The 20,692-nt window shown below is 37.2% G+C and overlaps 1 protein-coding gene across 3 annotated transcripts; it reads right to left on the reverse strand.

Annotated features, from left to right (window-relative positions):
• Window positions 1-838: 838 nt before the first annotated feature.
• On the reverse strand, window positions 839-20,471 carry TCAIM (T cell activation inhibitor, mitochondrial). Of its 3 annotated transcripts, none has more exons than XM_021525880.3 (11): window positions 20,420-20,471; window positions 18,418-18,493; window positions 15,036-15,171; window positions 14,327-14,480; window positions 13,192-13,438; window positions 11,905-12,027; window positions 9,207-9,304; window positions 7,492-7,583; window positions 5,306-5,538; window positions 4,668-4,799; window positions 839-1,374 (listed from the first exon to the last, which is right to left on the reverse strand). In XM_021525880.3, the coding sequence occupies exons 2-11, from the start codon at window positions 18,444-18,446 to the stop codon at window positions 1,149-1,151; spliced, it is 1,470 nt and encodes a 489-aa protein (XP_021381555.1). In that variant the 5' UTR covers window positions 18,447-18,493; window positions 20,420-20,471; the 3' UTR covers window positions 839-1,148. The 3 variants fall into 3 exon arrangements, with proteins under 3 accessions (XP_021381555.1, XP_085425481.1, XP_021381556.1); XM_085569355.1 differs by having other exon boundaries at window positions 20,299-20,471; XM_021525881.4 differs by lacking the exon at window positions 20,420-20,471 and adding an exon at window positions 19,862-20,168.
• Window positions 20,472-20,692: the final 221 nt, after the last annotated feature.

The following is a 20,692-nucleotide window of genomic DNA, read 5'->3' on the forward strand; positions in this document are numbered from 1 at the left end:
CTGAGCCATCTAACAGGAGAAAACAGAGAACCACATCAATTTCCCGGCTCAAGAAAAAATAAAAATACAAGGCAAGTAAGCATTTGACAATTCTTTTTGCCAGTTATGGTAAATTCAAATCCAGAAATGTTAAGCAGTTGGTCTTTCTCAAACAAATTTTGCTAAGGAGTAATCCAAATACCAAAATGTATCTTGGCATGTATTACAATGAAAAAGTGTTGACGTGCATTCACACTTTATTTCATTTTTTTCAAGGAATTAAGTACCAATAAGTATTCAAATGTTTGCCATACTGCAAACTCGTTGCTCTTACTGAGGAGTACTTATTCTTGCAGACATCCCAAAAAAATCAGTGCTTCCTTCCCTTAGATATCACATTAAAACTACTACTCAGGGTTTAAGTGTTGTGTATGGGATTTGCAATCTATAATAGTGTAAGTAAAGAGGACTGCCAGTATTTATGGAGCAAATGCCGTAAAACAGAAAGAGAATGACATCTGCTTTAAAGTAACCACAGACAGCGTAACTGGCATATTTTGGAATTCTAAGGCAACAATGTTGGACCAGCATACAAAATTCTGCTGTAGACTCCAAGTTAATGTACTGCTGTCTTCTGCAAAGGAGAGATATTCCAATGTTTTTTCCTTTCTTCTCTTTTTTTTCTAATTCAGTGATAGGTGGCAGTATGAAATGCCAGCATTGTCACCAGATATATTCTGTACTTCTGCATTCAATGAACCCCTTAAAGCAGCATGTAATGCCTGACTGGAGCAGTACACTCTTAATTTAAGATGATTTATCTTGAGATATTCACGTATATTAAAAATACACATGCACATTTTTGCAGACTTGAAATTTAATGCATTTTCAGAATTCACTACAAAAATGCAGTTTCACAACTGTAACCATACACTGGGACTCCTACAGTAGTATGGATAACGTACAGATGTCTTTCTCAGGACTACCAAAACTGCGCATTGTGCAAATTGTCTAGAACTGCAATCCTTCCTCAGCAGCAGTTGGAAGAAAATTTGTGAGCTGAATACTGATATCAAAATACAGATTTAAATAATTTACTCTTAAAAACATTCATATTTATAACCTCTTACAGAAAATAAAACAATTCATCTGATTATCAGATACATCCCTCAGTTTTTCCAGTTCCAAGGTATACACAGGTCTCCATCCTGCAGCACAGAGTAGAAATGTGAAATGCAGAGGTGCATGCCTTGTAGGTAGGGTAAGGATTCCTCCAGCAGCCGCTTACAACAATCTATCATCTGTGCACTGGAAACGCTGGGTTCCTTATACAGGCGGTCCAAAGAAAATCTTTCCATGGAAGTGTTGATTAGCTCCTTCTCTGTAATCATCATCCTAGCAAATGGAGACAACACACAGTGACAAACTTACAACTTCATCTCTTAAAACCCCTGTCTTAAAAATGCATTTCAATATATATTGAACATATATTAAAACAAGAAATACTGAAATAAATATATTATTAAATGCATGTAAACAAAGGTGTCAATTCATATACAGGTATGGTGGAGCTGAGATTTTTGTGCAGGTTGATACACGTGACTATCTCAGAAATCAGAGTGAACATTCTTCCATGACTATGGGCACTACATGCCATGGACTCACATTTCAAAACCCATGTCCTGATCTTTCTGCTCACTATGTAAAACTGGGAAAACATAAAAATAAAAAAATATTTTTAATGTAAAGAATGAAAATACTTAAATAATATTGAAAGTTTAGGTTTTAAACATAAAATCATGCTCATAAAATAATCTGTCTTAATTAAACCAGTACTCTGTGTGTCATCAAAACCAACTGATAGGTAAAGCAAACTGATGCATATTAAGTGTGTTACTAACTTTGCAACTTCAGAACTTTGTTTTGTTTGATGTGTTTGAACCCAATGATCTTAAAGGTCTTTTCCAACCTAAATGATTCTATGAATTTTAAATCCAAAGCTTGCAGATGATTTTTTCCTTCACCCCAGAGAAATAAGACACCATGTGCAAACTCAGAAAGAAAGAAAGAAAGTTAATGTGTATATTTAATTAATGCACTGGAGCTGTGACTGACCAACTGATGAAGAGACAGTTCAGGTTCAGCCAGCCCCACTAGCTCAGGCACTGTGCCATGCAAACATAGCTGCACTTCCAAGCCAGCCTGGCTGCAGACACAGCACCATTGCTGCCCTACAGCACAGACCCTGTGCTAGACAGGGGAGGAGCACCAATGGGGTGTGAACCAGCCCAGGAAGCTAAGCACAGACACAGCTAGTGAGACCTACATTTGCCTCACATGAAAATGCTACTGTAGGGCCTTGCCACTATCCCCAGAGCTCAGGTGGGACCTCTGTGTACACATGGCACTGAGCTCTGCTGAGGCCCAAGAGCCCAGGCCACTCTGGCAGTCAGCGATAAGCTGAGCCAGCAAGTTTAACCCAGTGCAAGCCTGTCCTCTCTATGGACTATTTCCATGCCACCTTCCTGAGTGCATTCCCAAATACCTAGGCACCAAGCTTTCCAGTTCTGTGAAATCTTAGGCTGCCTTGGAAGAATTCCAGTAAGCTGGAGAACTGCAGGTTTATTTTCTGTCACTTCCACAGGGAGGCTTGCACCTTTATCACCACACAAACCTGATACTTTAAAGAAGCACGGGAAGGAGAATTACTGCATTACTAGAAGACTGACATTATCCAAACAGATAACAGAACTTTCTAGAGCAGCAGCATTTGGATTTCCTTGTTCATTCACATCAGAATTATGGCCATTCTATGCTGTATACTGCATGCAAAACATTTAAGTCCATGTGCAAAGTACAGCCAGTAATCTCAAAATATCTTCCTTTATCTTAGGGCCTTTTTAACCACCACACAAGGCTAAGGAAAATCAGAAGGACATGAGGAAGTCCAAGGAAGCATTAAGTGGAAAATGAGTTTTCAGCTTTGATAAAAGACAAAACAAAAGCAGAGGTGATACAGAATGACTGTTTTGTATTTCCTATCACACAAGAACAAAAGAAAAACAAATTAAATCATCAGGCTGTGGGTATATAAATCACAGAATACCTCCACCCTCTTTCATATACACATGCCATATGTGATTCAAATATGCAATTTGCTGTCATTGGATATTTGGAGACACAAAATGCAAATTGGCTCAAAAAGTAGTAAGATAATTAAGAGGGGGGAGAATAAAAAGTCTATTGATTGCTATTAACATGAGATAAAGTTTCCCGCTTCAAGTATTTTCTCAAGTGCAGTCAGACACAAATTGGGAAGGAGTAAAAACCCCATGATATTTTTTACCCGATGCATAAAGCCTCTTCATAAGCTAATGGATGATGGGAGCAGATATTGTGACCCAGTATAGTTGTTTACTATTTCATACAAACCAGCAATCATCCAGCACACAAGATATGTGTCTCGGCTCTTACATTCCTACAACACAGTTACTTTTACTCTGAGGGCACAGTTATCCTGGACTGGTGTCTTTATGAAGTGTGGTAGTGTAAGGTTTTTTAGAGAGTGAGTTACCCAGATGCAAATGCATATATTTGCTACAACATCCCTCCCAAAATCTATAGACAGTATTTTCCCAGATGTCACATGTGGACAGTTATATAGAGAGCTATACAGTAGTTATAATTTATATGGGAAAAATTTAACTTCCAAGCTGGACTAGGGTTGTGGAAAAATTCCAACAAATCATGTCTACTGAAGTCCACCTGCAAAACATATTTTTACAACTAATGAGGTCTCAACAGAGCTAAACCATAGAGCCTTCAGCAAGACTCATGCCTAAAATAACTTCACAGGAACATATATGGATCTATACTTCATGTATACTGATGACAATGTGATAATTCAACAACTCATTAAAAACTTTCCATAGCGGAAAAAAAGACCTGCAGCAATGACTTCTGAAAGGACAAGTACCACACACCTGTAACAGTACTTTATTTAAAAACCCCAGTATTTCTACTTCCTCCTCAAGGACACAGATGGTACAAAGTCAAGAACCAAATTCAGAGTTCTGATGGATATTACAGACCATGGTCCTAATATTAAGTATGGTGCTATGACTCCCTATCATAATCACTATTGTCATTTATGAGAGGGTACCCACAAGGTGTTTCTCTCATCATTCTTCCCCAATTTTTTCTTGTCTTGTTAGGTACTAATTAATATTTTCTCAACAAACTGACTAACAACTAGAAATAATGATTCTCTAGTTGGTCTCAGTCATTTTGAGTTTACATTTCACTGTTTTTTTGGTCACATTTATTTAACATTAATAAAAATTAAACCTTTTCTTATTCATTAAGAAGGTGTTTTCCACCTCTTTGGAGACATAATTGTAAAAAGAATTATGCACTTTTGTCTTATAAGCAAAGATATTTTACTTCTGAATGATGTACAATTGTCTCTACAAGGTGAGAGAGGGTATTTTCTAATAACTGTCTGCATTCACTAATGCTGCAATTCTTTACTTAGTAAAGCTGATTGGTAAAGGTTTATTTTAGAAACAAAAGGTTTTTTTTTCACCAAAAGAGTATTAATACATTTTAAAAAATTCTCCTCCTTCTCCAAATAAAAAACATGCACAGATTTTAGAGAGATAAGTGTATTAAGACACATGAACACTTACTCCTCCTTTCTTTTCAAATTCTCTCTTGCTTCCTGTGCTTTGGCAAAAATAAACCATTGAAGTGCTGCCGGATCACAGACCGTTGGGATCATAAAGTGTCCAAGTTCATGTAAGCTTGGTGCATATCTGTCACTAATGAAACACGATGGAAGTAAAAACCAATAATTTTTAATGTAACTATTTATATAAACGGCTTTCAGAAAAAATTCTAAAGATAAAAGAATATAAATTAATCACTATCAGAATAATTGGTAAAAAATTGTCAAGTTTTGCTCATGAGAATAGAGAAATATAGTAGGCTATGCTTTTTAAAAATTACATTTCAAAAAGAACTGACAATAATACTCAAAAAATATAAACACCATCATGACAGCACAAAATTTTTGATTTAACCCAGCACAACACTCTAAACCAGAACAGTGAGTCCAACTTGAATGAAATTAAGCAGGATTTTCTTCAGTCTGATTCCTTCTTAACCCATAAAAATGCACTTAAAACCTTCAGAAACAAAAAGACCTTGACATAATGAAAATCTGAGATTATATCACTTTTCTTAGTGTGAGCAATAAGCAGTGTAACAAAAAAAAGAAAACAGTAAAAGCTCTAAAAGATTATCAACCTTCCCTGCCAATACCTACCTTTCCAGAATCATTTGCAAGCCTCGCAGACTGCGAGGATGAAAAGGTAATCTGCTGTCACGTAGTTTATTATAGAAAGAGTTCAGAGTCTCAAAGTACTCTTCTAGAGTGAACAGAGGTTGCAGTTCTTCAATATATATTACTTGGATGCCTCCCAGAAGTTGGCTTATCTGATCTTCCAAAAGCAGCAGCCTTTTTTGAAGTTTATAATAATTTGGCAGTCTCTCAAAAATCTGTGCATACACACAAACAAACATTTTCTATGTTACAGAGCTTTAAAGTTAATTTTAATAAATTAAAAAAATAACAAGAAACAATAAGAGAGACACTTAACAATGCAAACATGGAACCCAAGGGGAAAAAACTGAAATCAAAGAATACCATAGGTGAGAAATATCAAGTATAAATGTTTTGGGACAAGATATAATTGAACAAGCTTTTAAGTATTTTCTGTATTTATAACATAAAGGTAGCAAAAGGACGTAAAAACATTGATAGTCTCAGATAAAAAAACTGTATATAATCTGATGCTATATAAAACACTTATTACAACAGTTATAGTGGTAGAGCTATTCCTCATACAGTAGTCACTACCTACCATCTACCCTGTTGATATTATTTTAAAGTAGGTTTTCATGCAAAAAAGAAAAAGCTGCTACCGCAACAAGTCAAATGATTTCAGAACTATCTCTTTAGAAACTCAGGAGAACAGTACAATAGATAGTAGATAGCTCTGGTAGTAAGAGACAGAACAGCTCTTGGCACAATAAAATTTGGTCCATCATTTGCACTTGTAACAGAGAAAACCAGCAAAAATCCTTTATATATTATAGTCCTGACCAACCATTCTACTGCTTCCTTCTTCTAGAAATTAGTAACAAAAATTAATAGCGCTTAGGACTGCTTTCTAAAATGAGGTAGGGATTGGATAAATATGCTCTCTAGAAACTGACTCACCAACCTCATCAAGATTTTCACTGACTTTCTGTGTAACATTTCACATAATCTTTGCTGCATTACAACATAAACAGCCTCTGATTTCCAGTTCAAATACATACCACTCTTTTGTCTTCCCAAGCAAGTACCATCACTACAACTAACTACACATATTGTTCCATCTGCATAGCATTTTGTGTGGGTTTACGATGCCTTTGGAAAAACCCACAGCAAAGGTTAGAAAGTTGAAGCACTTATCTTTTCAAGAGGTCAGTGTTTATTTTAGTATAATCAGAACACTTTCATTGCAATGACTACTAACACTCTCAAATCTCAGAAAGTTTTCTATTAAATTCTGGTTTCTCAGTTTAAGTTCTTAGTAAACTGTTCACTCTGACAAGCCATGGTTCATTTTCCCTCCTCAGTGAAATATACAGGCAAAAATTCAAAGCACCACCAAAAAAAAGATCAAGTGTTAACTTTTCATATTATTCACTGACTGGAATACAAAAATAGAATATTCTGATATAATAGCAGGGTGAAATTCCCAACTATGAAATTCCACCAATAATCCCCTTCACGAATAAAAGCTTTTTGATAGAATTATCAGTAATGTTTCAGTAACCAAGATTAAAGAAGTATTCCTCAAGTGACATGTTGATATTGCTACATATTTAGTCTTTGGTCCTTTGCGTACAATGCTATCATTTAGGATGTCAGGAAGCTTATAATCTCTGAACATTACACAAGCAGCAGAATTGACATAGTCACTGAAGATAAAATTCTGCAACATCCACATTAGCTGCAACAGAATGGAGTGGGTAGGGTTGGTTAGTAGTCAGTGACTGAAATCATCAGTTCACAGCTTCCTTTAAGCCTCATATTTATAAAAGATCAGAATAAAATCCATTAGCTCTTCATAGGAATGAACTCTTTATGGATCACAAAGTATTCTGCCAGGACTCACTGCACGGACTGGAACAGTGCATAACAAATTAGTTTTCTTTATCTCTAATCAGAAGTAGTACTGACTTACTAATGAAAGCAAAGATCTAGCAAAGACTGTTATCAGTAACAGCACACACAAGATTAAATTTCAAATGCAGTGTACACCATTATGCTAAATGCATTAGCTAAGCGTTTGCTTTAAATCACTCATTGGTTATCTGCACCTATTAATATTTCTGTTTATAGTTTAAAAAAGGATATCACAGTAAGGGGCATTTTCATTTGATTTGAAATCTTCTTACTTTGGTCCAGTGATGGTGAACATCCATGGTCCCCAGCATTATGTGACCTGCTGCACTCATACCCGAGCGGTCTGTAAATACCACCGTGCGTCCTAGAGATTGAACAAAGCTCTTTATTAATTTGGGTTACTGCAACCATTCCTACAATTACTGAAGACTTAACCAGGCTGCTAACATGTTGCCAGCAATGTATTTCTGCCACACAAATGCACAAGAGTAAGTGCTTCTGCTATTCTCAAAATTTTGAAAGGTTCCTGAAAAGTCAGTTTAAGAATTTTTTTCACACAAACGTGACCCAGCATTTGCTTTCTCTTTGTTTGAACTTGATATATTTTTCTTAATTGGACTTTTTTCTTATGACTGCTTTTAAAATATGAGAAAATCTCATCAGAGAGGATATTCAAAGAATCTGTATAAATAATGTATAAAGTAGGAAACACACACTATATACCTGAAGCACATACAAATTAAAAGTTGGTTAAATAATTATGAATAAGGCCATTCAACTCTCTTTCTGAACCCTCAGCAACATGCAAGCTGTAAGAAACACTTGCACATTATGTTTTCATCATTTTTTAAAATAGAGGCAACTAAAAGGCTAATTCCAAGTGGATTTTTAGGGGGATAAATCAGCTTTGAGTGCGAGTATGTTTTTTTGAGTTATACTCAAGAATTCTTTAGGGTAAAAGCACAGGCAACTATTTATCAAAATAAGCTTTCATGAAAGTCTTCAATGTGATTGATGTATTAATCTACAAGACAAGGCTTAAGCAGAAGCTCTTGCTCTCAGAAATCAGCTTTCCAAAATCCCAAAGAAAGAGCAACACTAACTTCAAGGCATCTAGTCTGTCCTTGTACCCTAAGGCAACAGCAACTGTACTTGTATATTTACTGACAGGTATTTATCCAGTGCATTACTAAGTATCTTCAAAAATGGAGACTACAACAGGTTCATGAGACAGGCTTCTCTAACGCTTTCTTTTCCTGAGCATGCTAAAGATAGACACTAATTTGACATCTGATACAATTTAAAACTACTACTCATTGTCCTTCCCACTCTGTCTTTTGGCAAAGGATTAGGCGAACCCTCAAATGAAAGCCACTCAAAACTGGGTATCTGCAGTCAGACATAAAATGTGGAATTACAATTAGAGGAAACAGCTACTGCCACAGGTCAAACAGCTATATGAGAAGATTGGTAGGTCAGGTTTACAGAATATTTTAGTTTTTCCTGAGAAAATACCAACTTTAATACAGCCATTTTATGGAACACACATGAGAAAAGAAAGCAGCAGCATTTTAAGGTATTCTAGAAAATTATCATGCGGGTTAGAAACCTACTCACATTTTTGTCTTGAATCTACCATGGGCAACAATCTATTGCTACCTCCACCCTTTGAGAGGTTCAGTTTGGATTTTTTACTTTCATTGATAATATTAAGCCTAGTGCCTTCAACAGACTCCGCTTGCATTTATTAAGAAGTAAACTAGAAGCTGAGTGCAGTAAATAAATTCTAAGGAAAGGTCACTGTAAAAAATGCCCAGTAACTTTTAAATGTAAGTTCTCACCAGCTTTTCAGTAAGTCTGACAAGTTTGTTTTTGCAGTTCTCAAAAGAATTTGTGAAAAGAACTAGAGCTCCCTTGTCACAGCAGACCCATGCTTATTTCTGAATCAATACTATATTAGGATATATGAAACACGCAACAGAAATACCTTTAACATTCTCTAATATTTCAGGTCGCTGTTGGACCAAGCGGCCCAGACTGTGTAGCTGGCTACAGCGGTGAGCAATACCCCAGCTTCTCTGCCACCTAAATAAAAATGTAATTGAAAGCATTTAATCCTCAATATTATTTAAAAAAAAAATCACAGAAGTTGAGATGTAGCTCAAAACCTTATAACACAAGCAAAATAGCACCCCCACATTAATAAAAGCAAAGGCTACTCAAAAGCTGTCCATGTCATATGCTATTTGAACTGATAAAAAGCCTAAATAAAATTCCAGTGTTTCTTAAAGTGAGTCCCAAAAAACAAACAAAAAAACCCAACACATGGAAAAATAAATATAAAAACAAGTAGACAGAATTTGTAAATCTCTCCCCAGTAGGAAGGGGGTTAGTAAGAGAACAAGCACCACACAACCCAGTATTTGGTTTGGTCATGGAGCATGCAGTTTGTTTGGACACTGTGTAATGTTTGTCTAGAGGAGCAAATACAGTATTGTAAGGACATTGTCTTATTTTCTTTTTTTTTTTCTTCCTTAGCCCAAAACATTACGATGATTCCAATGGAAAGTTGCTATGTATTATTCATATTTTACAGTGGAATAATTTTTATTAAACCACACAAGAGCCAGGTGTTACCTTGCTGGCTTTAATACACATAGTTTTGACATTTTTTCCATCACAGACTGATCAGACTGATTGCTAAGCAAATTTCAAAAACCATCTAAATTGTGAAATTGTGAAATCCCAGTGTTTTGGAAAAATATATCTTTTTACAGACATCTAGTTGACATAAAACTGTCTCAAAGGGGAAAATTCCCATTCCTTTATTGTACTGTGTCTGTCTGGAATTGATTTAATTTTTTTCATAACACTCATATTTTATATTTTAGCTTTTATTAACAATGATCATAACACATCAATAATTTGGCTGTTGTGCAGTCCTGGCATAGTATCCAGGTCTTTACTTTTTCTTCCCACTCTGCCTCCCACCATCAGGAAGGCTGGGGTGGACAAGATGCTGGGAGGGGACACATCCAGGCTGGGTGACTCCTACTAACCAAAGGGATATTCCATGTATGTCACGTTCAACAATAAATGCTGAGGGAAAGAAGGAAGGGGGACCCTTATGGTTATGGTGTTTGTCTCTCCAAGCAAGCATTACACATGCTGAGGCCCAACTGCCCAGAAGTGGCTAAACACCTGCCCATCAATGGGGAACAGAGAAATTCTCATTTTGCTTTGCTTGAACCCACAGTTATGCTTCACTTCAGATATTAAACTTCTACCTTAGTCCAGAAATTTTCTTGCTTGCGCTCTTCCTATTCTCTTCCTCCCATTTCACTGGGGGTGTATGAATGAGCAAGTGGTTGTGAGGGTACTCAGCTGCTGGCTGGGGTCACCCACATCATCTCATTTAGAGTAAGCTAGCTGGCAAAACCTCACTCTTTGGGATGCAGAGAATGGCACTATGCCACAGCACTTGTGAGGCAATTTAATGAAATACAAGCAATTCAAATAATTATTTTCTGTTACCTAGCAATATCACTTTGCTTTCAGCAGCACCAGAGAGGAGCAGAAAAAGGTGGCAATTTCTTCATCTGTCCTAAACTTATACATGGAATAACGCCAGTGTCCCAGCTATTTTTCAGATCTCTGTGAACACTAGCAAGAGACTCCAGAATCACAGGTCATAGTGTCTTATTAAGATACTGGCTTGTCAGATTTCCAACACCCACATTCTTTTCTGAATTTTAACACGTAACTTATGGAAGATTAATGGAACACAATAATTTTCATTTTAGAAGCACAAACTATTTAAGAAAATTAATATAAGCCATGAATAAAATCAAAACTACGCATTTAATACTGAAGACTGATTCAGAATATTAAAAACTCTCACCACAGCACAGCTACAGAGCATTAGAAATTGTGTTCAAAAAACCTGGCTTCAGCTTAAAAGAAACTAAGGTCTTTTACAGGGTGAAAGTACAAAAGCATGGTTTTAGAAGCTCCAGCTCTCTCTTTCCCAATTAAAAAAATAGACTAGCCCTTGAATTAATCCCCCAAAGTTCATTTTTCCATTTGTGAATACTTTCACTGTCACTTTCCCCATCCTGAATATCTCACTTCACAACATCCGCACTCAAAGGCAAAATTAAAAGGGGAACACAAATATTCTGGGAAATATTCTGAATAATCAAGATCTCCAACTGCACTCAAGTCTTTCAAACAAACAAATCTCCTTCTCCAGAGAGTGAGAAACTAAACATTAAAAGAAAGAACATTTTTATTAAGCATTTACAGAATGTCATTATGTACCATGTGCAAAGTTGCACTTCATGGCTGGTCAAGTTACCTTTGTAGATATTAACTTGATTTCAGGAAATGCAATTTTAACCAGCAAAACATCTAAACTAACACATACACACCAGTTCTTTTTCTGTGTTTGCCTCAACTGGAGCCTACATTTTCAGTTACAAATAGGAGGTCTGAGAGCAGGTTGTAACAGGAAACTTTGTCCCAGTAGAACACTTGTTGAAATTTACTCAGTGCAGTAACACATCTTCATATATGAAATATAGCTGTTTTGCTGAAATAAGCTTTTAACATTCATAGCACAGTATTAGACAACACTTCCTTGCTTTGACTGTCTTAATCCAAGTCCAAGTGATCCAATTAATTACCTGATATCTGAGAGCTGGAGTTCATGAGAAAGTTCAATTTTTAAACGTTCTAATTCTTTTCTAAGCGGCAAACTCTTTTTCAGTTTTTTTACTGCACTTGCTTCATTATAATCTAGCCAGGACCTGAAAGAGGAAGAAAAATACTCAACAGTAGAAGCATGCTGCTGTATGATCATGTGAGCAGTACAGGTAACTCAATTCTGAGTGATAGTCTAAGTGTTTCAAGTCAAATTATCAGGTAAAGGGATTTTTTAAAAACAGAGAATAGAAAATGAAATTCTAAACACTTCACCTTAAGATATCTCCAAAGAAAACCTTGGCACTTAATATCTTTGGAGTGGCCTAAGAAATCTAATGATCAAAACCACTGACAATGTTAAACAGTAAGACTTGGATGTATGTGTAAAAGGCATATGTGACTTCAAGGGAGATCTTCAGAACTCTGTGATTTAATTTAAGGAGTTTCCACATATGTACCTTTAAAAAACCCCAAACAAACCCAAACACACTAAAACCTTACAAAAAGACCCCAAACAAAGTGATCATAGTAGACTATCAAATATGGGAGGTGGTACTAAAGGGCTAAGTTAGGTAACTTTTACAGAGCTGACATAAACATAAATTAAACAGGTCAAAGTTTTATAGTTTCTTTGCCAATAATCACAACCAGACAAACATGTACTCTTTTGAATACATCTAAAATTTCAGTAGGCAATTTTGTTTCTAGGAAAAGCTTACTACTTAAGAGATTTAGCCTTTGTTCATAGTATAAGCTAATTTTCATACTCTGTTGCAAACAAATAGTTACATTCTCATTTGTATTTGAAGCACAAAAATTCAAACTCAAGTAAAAAGAAGGCTTGACGCCAGCTGTCTATGTATTAAACAAGACTGTTAATACGTAACTGTGGCATTCCTTGTAAATGTGTAAAAATAAGTAAAAATATTCTCTAGCATGTTAAATCTCAGTTAAGTTCTAAGTTTCTAAGTAAGAAAGAAGAGAATTTTTGTCACCAATATTCCACAAATCTGAAAAACCAGATCAGCCAAAACTAGACTGACCAAACATGACTGCTGGGCAAAGAGACAAAAATGCTTCAGCTTTGCTGGCACTGTAGTTATTCTAGGAGCTCATCTGAACTCTCTGACAAACATGGCAAAATTACATGTTGGATAATAACATTTTATATTGTTCAGAATGTTTATTGCCTACCTTTAAAAAAACTCAGCATTAGAATAAGACCAACTTAGGTTTCAAAATTTCAGTTCAATGAAAGCATTACATACAGTAAAGTTGTTTCCACTCTCTGGGCTTGCTCTAGTTCCTCCTCAGGATCCTTGAATCCAGTAAATGAATAGTAAGTCTTATCCCATTTGATAGGTCTGTTCACTGTGCTTTTTGCTTCTTTGTGGGGCTGAGAGTTCACATTCAAACTCTGAACATGTTCTGTAGATAAACTGCAGGAGTTGAGAATATCTAGTACTGTGCTCAGGAGATCCCTAGTATGTAAAGTAAAACTGACTGCTCGAAACCCTGTAAAAAAACAAGTATTATTTAATTAAAATTATTTTAAATGCATTCCCAAGAGGCTAAAGAAGGCACAGGCAGTTGGAAATTATGATGATACTTTTATTTCAATACTCACTGCAAAATTCACATGCAGTTTAACTATGTCCCATCACTTAGCTACAAGACCTAAATTTCTCTAATTACAAAGTAAGCTTTTGACTTAAGAGCAGAAGACAGCTTCCAGTTCAAATGCTATGTTAAGAAGACCAGACATAACCCTACCATTCTCTTGAAAAACAGCAGGATTCTATTTTCTAGCATGAGGGTCCCTCACAATTTGCTCAAGTGTTTTGACTGTCAGGATATAGAATGTAAAACTCTTCTGTTAGGTAAGGCATACTGGTACTGGAGACAAGTATGTAAAGTTAATCCAAAGCAACATTCCAAATTTGGTAATATTCTTTGTAGTCTTAAAGATAAGAGACAATGAAGTAAATTGAAACTTCAGATATCATAAAGCTTATGCTTAGAGAGTAAGTTCCTACTGATTCTGCGAGTGCCCTGACATTGTGTAGTACATATGAACTGCAATGAGAACAAGGACTCAACTATTGCTCCAGTTAAACATGGCAATGGTATTAAAAGCAGAAATATTATCATTTACATCCACTTTTTTTACTTCCTTATACTGTAACTTGACCTCAGGGCTATAATGTCTCATTCTTTGAAGGCTTTTTAAAGCTTAAGATGTTTAATTACTTGGGATGGCCCCACCTGCCTGATGTAATACAGATTTTCATGGTTTGACAGGATTTTATTCAGCTGAAAAGTCATTATGACTGCACAAGGCACAAGCAATGGTCTGAAGGAATTTAAATACAGGAAGATACATTCTACACGATATAAAAGCACCTGAAGCACTGAAGGGTTCCTGAACATTAGAAGAGTTTGGTTCTCTTTCTCTTACATAAAAAGTAAGCTGAGTTGGCTTAAAGGAACGAAATCCTGGTTTCTGTAGGTTCTCCAAGTAACCATTCAGTCTCTTCAGAGAGTTTTCATTTACTTCCTGTTTTAAAACAAAAACCAAAAATGACAGGTGATGAATTTGGCCATTTTTCATCTAAACCTTTTTAATCTTGCATGCAGAATTAGGTTTCACAAAATGTCAGTTGCTTTTAACAAGTAGTTCATATTCTATTCATAGTTCAATATGGTTCATATTCTCAGCATTTATAATTACCTTGCATGAATAAATTTGTATGGTGTACGTACTTGTACATTTGTGTACATTCCAAAATCCACTGGCTTTTCAAGCTTAAAGAAATTAATTCATTCAAATATAATGCTCAGCATTTCAAAGGGATAAAGTAAAATGTATTATAAATTTGCCTGGAAGGATTCAGTATTTTCTTTATAACAATTAGAAAATATGATTAACAAATAAGGGACTTTCAAGGGACCTGTCCCTGCTAAAATTTAAGGAAGTGCATCTTTTTTTCTCTGGTACCAACCATAATTAATTCTAACATTATTACTGTCTCTCTGACAGCAGGAGAACTAGAAAATTTCCATTCTTGATATATGAAATATTTACAAAGAAAGCATATTAAAGTATTTTTACCCTCTCTTTGGGATGTTGTCCAAAGAAATCTGGATGTACAGCAAAATAGAAAGGTCTGAGAGCATTGATGGCATCAGCACCTGACAAAGTTCTTGACTGAAGAATGCACTGCAGCAATATCTTGTCCAGACATAACCTAACAAAGTAGTAAAATGTTTATGTATGATGCTACCAATCAAACAGCAAACTGATATAATTACATTAAAATGTGATAGAATGGAGCAAACATTTATAGTTGCAAGTAAAATAATTTAAAAGCGAAGAATCTAAATTAGGAGCCTGAATTCTGGATCTTTCCTCTTGGGATTAACAAAGCAGTGTTTTGACAGAGCCAATCCACTGGGTTTGAGGAATGGTGGATGCTAATGATTGAATAAGACATTTAAATAAGTACAGAAACTTCTCTCTACTTTCTCAAATATGCCTCAAATAAAAATTCCCAGTCATTTAGTTAAAATTGCTAATACTGGTTTAGTGGTAATTTTTGTAGACATTGCTGAAGCTGCTCTTAAAAGCTAACCCTTATATACCTCTGAACCTCCAAGTTCAAAAGCCAAATCCAGTATTTTTCAAGCAGTGCCACAAGAATATTAAATTTTACCCAGGAATAATAATCAAAATTCAGTGAAAAAAAGTTCTGAATTAGTTTCTGAGCTTCATACTTGTGTCCATTAAAAAACCCCTACTTTCCTGAACATACTCCTTTATATAACATATCAAGTAAAAAGACAATACTTTTTACCCTTTCATCTTCATTGAATTACAAGAAACCAGGGCTAAAAGAAATTTAATAGTAGAAGAAAAAGACTGTTTCACCTAAGATGAGAAGAAAAAGTTAAGTTGAAGTTCTAAGAAGTTCAGAAAGTTCAAATTATCAAATGCCTGCAATTATGTAGAAATTAAACAACAGTTCTGTAATGAGCATGCTTATGTTACAGAAGGCTCAAAAGGAAAGAAAAACCAAGTCTTGCATTAAAATTCACCAAAACACCCTGCCATAGCTCAAAGGTAATATTCAGGTTTAGCAAACTAAGAAGCAAGAGAGTATACATAAAAGCAACAAGAAAACGTGAACTGGGAGATACACAATGATAGGTTTCTACTTCAGCTAATGTCACAAACTAACAAATTCATCAGGCCAATTTCAGCGATTAACATTCATTTTAGTTTACAAATCAGAAGGGCAGGGACCCTGCTCTGCCAATGCAGTTTCACTCCTTACAGTATCATTCAAACTGCAGCCCTCAAATAGGAAAATATATGGCAGATTAGAGACAAAGCTGCTTCCTACTCATACAAAATCATTAACTTTATTAAATAGTTAGCAGGACTGTTTTACAGAGAGCTATTTATCCAGCATCCTAGACCAAATCATCATCCTGGACACAGACACATGAGACTTTCCCAACTGATATAATTAATTTAAAAAAAAAAATTTTAAAAAATCCCCAGATTTGTGCTCAGACAATAAGCAGAATGTTTTACTTTGGCAAATGATAAATGATAATATTCGAGTTGTCAAGCAGAAGCAGTGACCCTTACTTTACCTTTTTTCTGTCAACCTTCCCAGGTGTTCAATTAGAAAAATGAAAGCAGTGAAGACTAATTTTTTCTGCCTAAGAGGGCAAATATTTAATTACCAAATCTTAAAAGTCAGCTTGCTGAAAATAGAAGTTATTGTAGAAAAGTGGGACATAAGTCTCATGATTTAAAAAGGCCGATGGAATTCCAAATCTACTATGACATAAAAACAATTTTCATGCATGTAGATGAAATGTAAGATTAAAAAAAAAAAAGCTAAAATATATCACTGGCAAAAACTTCTACCTCCTTGTTGGCTGCATCTCAGAGACTCTTAAATTAAGACTAGTAACCACTACAGCCCATGATCCTACTCAAAATAGCAGGAGATGGTGAAATACCACAGCAATATAATGCTATTAGAGAGTGAAAGCTCTTAATGACAAAATCGTGCCACAGTTGCCCACTGATGCAGGAAAAAACACCTCTACTACTAGACTAGGCAAGACAGGAAGCAAAGCACTATGGATAAAAGTCCACTTGGTCATATGCTTTACCAGTTTGGATCTGGAAAGCACCAAAATAATTATCTTGCTGATAAAAAAAAAAAAAAAGTGAATTTTTCTCTTTTTTTAGGTAGCAAGTGTACACAAAACAGTAAAAGGAAAAAAACATTTCCAGCAAAGGAAAACAGTAAACTAACCAGTGACCCTTCTGATTGCAGTTGACTGACATGCAAGAAATTCACAACCTCATAGACCAAGGTGCTACGAGGAAGAGTAGCTCAGCTCTCTGTTCACCTTATTTGTACACCATTTCCCACATCCACGCTCAAACTATATTGCATGATGTTTCCAGTAGTTCAGAAAAGAAGTTCAACATAGCTGGAAACCGTTAATCATACTTCTGAGTTTCTTAATCATAAAGTTCCATCTGTTATTCTAGATGAAAAATGGCCAAGTATGGCTAACTTTAGTTCCCTTGTTTTGTATCTAAACAACACTGTCATGGTAGAAGGAAGGCTCAGGATTCCAGCCAAAAGTCTATTTTGAACTTGCTTAAAAGAGAAATGCTCAAAGGCCAAAATTAGTCTGCGTGACAGAAGGAAGAATTCATTCACTGAAGGTGAAAGACAGAACTCTGAGGCATCTTTCAACTGGAGTGACAAAGTAAGTGAATTAAAATGGATTCAGAGGGAAAAAAAATGCAAGAAAGATGTTTATGGCTTCACTCATAAGGAGCAAAGATTGTTCCAAGAGCTTCATTTAGATCGAAAGAGCAGAGAAAGGTTTAATATTAAAATCAAGGTCACAACCACTTTGAGGGCAGCGTCTCTACTTCACGAAAGACATGAAACACAATCTCTACTAGAACACATTATGCAACCATACTCCAAGACTGATTTAATTTATTGGTTAAATAACTCCCTTCAACTTCCTTTTTCTTCACATCTCTCCAAAGTTCAACTTTTTGGTGTATAGCTTTGGCACTGAAAAGCTCTGTTAAATTAAGTTCATAGTTACAGACGTATTCACACATTTAGAAGCACTAAGTTTTAATAACTCAATAATACAGTAATATGTTAGCTATCATATTCATATTTCTCATAATTGAGGCATTTTAAAACCCTCATTTTCTTGAGAGCCTTTTTAATGTCTCACTTGAGGACAGGCATATGTCCTCAAGGCTTTGGAGAATTTTCAACTGTTGATGCTCTGCTGAGAGCTTCAAGCTGTAAAGATGAGAATGTCAAAGAAGTAAGCATGAAACAAAACTACCAAACCAGTTTCACAAATATGCAAGTCATAAGCAAATGCTGAAACATATGCTAAAGGTAAATTAGGTCAGTAACATGACATACCTTCTCACGGTTCTCAAGCAGCAAAACATTTCAGCAACTTAATGGTTGAGCCAAATTTCAGCCATCCACTAACTCACTTAAAAAAAGAAAATAAAAAAATCCTTTTTAGAAATGGACATGGATATTTTCACCTGTTACTTACCAGTGCATTTTCTAAATCTTGGGTGATAACTTTTAAAGTCACAATAGTAATATAAAATTGAGCAAGCACACATAAAACTTAAAGCTTTGTGTAAGAATGCTTTCAGTTCCCTCTACTAACAGTGAGTCTTGCCAATATTATGAGTTGTTACAGTATCTGGATTTTAAAATGAACATTTAAAGGTATTCCAGTTAGGGAAAAATAACTCCTAAGAATTTAAAAAGCAAAGAAATAGAAGCTTTCTTTAAGCACTAACACATGGAATTCCATGCAAACTTTTACTAAGTCCTACACTCAAGTATTAATACTTTAAAATGCATGTGCCAACTACTTTATGGGAGGATAATATAAAACCAGAGGGAGAATCACTGTCATACAGCAATGCCTGGGAATCTTAATCAAAGGTTTGCTGACATTTATAAAAATTAATTGGCAATTCTTACCAATAACTTCTGCACTAGGCAACTGTAGGCTAGACTTTGCCAACGGGAGACAAACTACTTGGCATGTAGAATGCAAAAATACACATAATTATTAGGGATTATGAGGTAAGCTCCCTACTGGCAATGCTTTCAAGCATTTTTTTAATACACTTTGTACTTATCAAAATAACATGCCTGCTGTTTTAAAGAACAGGAGATGAACAGGTACCAGAAAAACATCATCTGTGTTCCACTACGGAATGACATTTCCTGTGCCTACTTTGCAAAACACTTGAAGTTTCAAAAATGCATATTACTAGTACCAATATGCTTAACCAAGAACCTAAATTTTCACTAGAGGTAGATAGCGGGAGGAAAAAAATATACTGAGCAAAAATATCCCAAAACATTCGGTAATTTTTGTCTTCTGATTTTCAGGTAGGTGGGCAAAACAGTAACCATGTAATTTTTACTGTCTGTAACAAGAGTCCAAATCATAAACTAAGTTAAACACATTAACAAGCTCTCTGGTCATAAAACAGTCTCCCTTCACTGTAATCTCAGCTTCAGGACTTTGGGTAGAGGATGGAAAAAACTCAACAATCTCACTTAATCCGTGGTGACGCTTTATATAACCAGACAAAAGCATCATTGTTTCTTGCTTTAAATGCTCTATTAACTGCTTAGAAATTGGTACACGGCTTAGCTGAAAAACAAAACCTACTGAGTTTGACTAAGCTTCACCTGCACCCCACCTCAAAGACAAACCCGCTGAAACATAACGAAATATGAATTATGCCGCAGAAGCCTTCGGCGCCCCGACGTCTGACATCGCTGCCACCCCCCGCTCAGCCGGCTCCTGTCTGTTTCAGGTGTTTACCTACACTTGAGGCAGCACGGAGAAAACAGCGCGAAAATCAACAAGATGACAGCGCTCAGAAAATAAGCTCGGGTGTACGTGACACGCTCGCTCCTTGAAAGGGAATCGGCTGCAGTGGTCCGAGCACGAATAATTATACCCAGCGAAAACAGAGCCCTGCTGGAATCCGCTTCAAGATCGGCTAAAGGCAAGGTCTTCCCAGAGGGCGGCGGAGCCGACCGCGATCCGGCTCAGGGGCCTCTCGCACCCTCGGGACCGGGAGCCGCCGGGCCGGGCCGGGCCGAGCCCGGCTCAGCCGACACCCGGGGCCGCGCGCACGTACCGCCACGCGCGTGCCCGCGCGCGGGCAGCCTCCGGCCTCCGCCCCACCGGCGGCACCGAGCGACGCGGCCCGGCTTCAAAGCGGACCCCCCCACCGCCCGGGTTCGGCCTCGCACCGTCCTCCGGCCGCCGTCCGAGCGGAACCCCCGCACAGGTGGGCGGTGGGCTGCGTTGCCTTTGCTCACGCCCTCCCCTCGCGGAGAGGCGCGCCGAAGACCCCCGCCAGGCCTCGCTTACCGCCGAGGCCGGACGGCGACCGCCGGGACTCGGCCCCATCGCCCCCGCCGACGGCCCCGGAGGGGGCGGGCCCGGGGGATTCCCGCCGGGGGCGGGCCCGGCGCGCGCCTGCGCTCCCGCCCCCTGGCGGCCCCTCCGCCGAGCGGCGCTCGGGGGCGGCGCTGCCCGCTCCCCCCGCCCCCGGCGCGCTCCGCGGGTCCGACCCCTCCGGGCGCCCGAGGGAGGCGGCCCCGGCCCCTTCGCGCCCCTGGGGCTGCCGCGCCCGTCGTGCGG

Source organism: Lonchura striata, chromosome 2 (genome assembly GCF_050655825.1).
Source record: "Lonchura striata isolate lonStrDom1 chromosome 2, ASM5065582v1, whole genome shotgun sequence".
Taxonomy (NCBI): Eukaryota; Metazoa; Chordata; class Aves; order Passeriformes; family Estrildidae; genus Lonchura; species Lonchura striata.

Excerpts from the sequence above, each read along its gene's own strand:
- TCAIM (XM_021525880.3), bottom strand. The coding sequence starts at position 18,446 with ATGTTTTGCTGCTTGAGAACCGTGAGAAG. Across the intron at positions 12,028-13,191 it reads AGAGTGGAAACAACTTTACT|GTCCTGGCTAGATTATAATG; the intron begins GTATGTAATGCT and ends TTCCTCTTTCAG. Across the intron at positions 7,584-9,206 it reads AATATTAGAGAATGTTAAAG|GACGCACGGTGGTATTTACA; the intron begins GTATTTCTGTTG and ends TTCAATCTCTAG.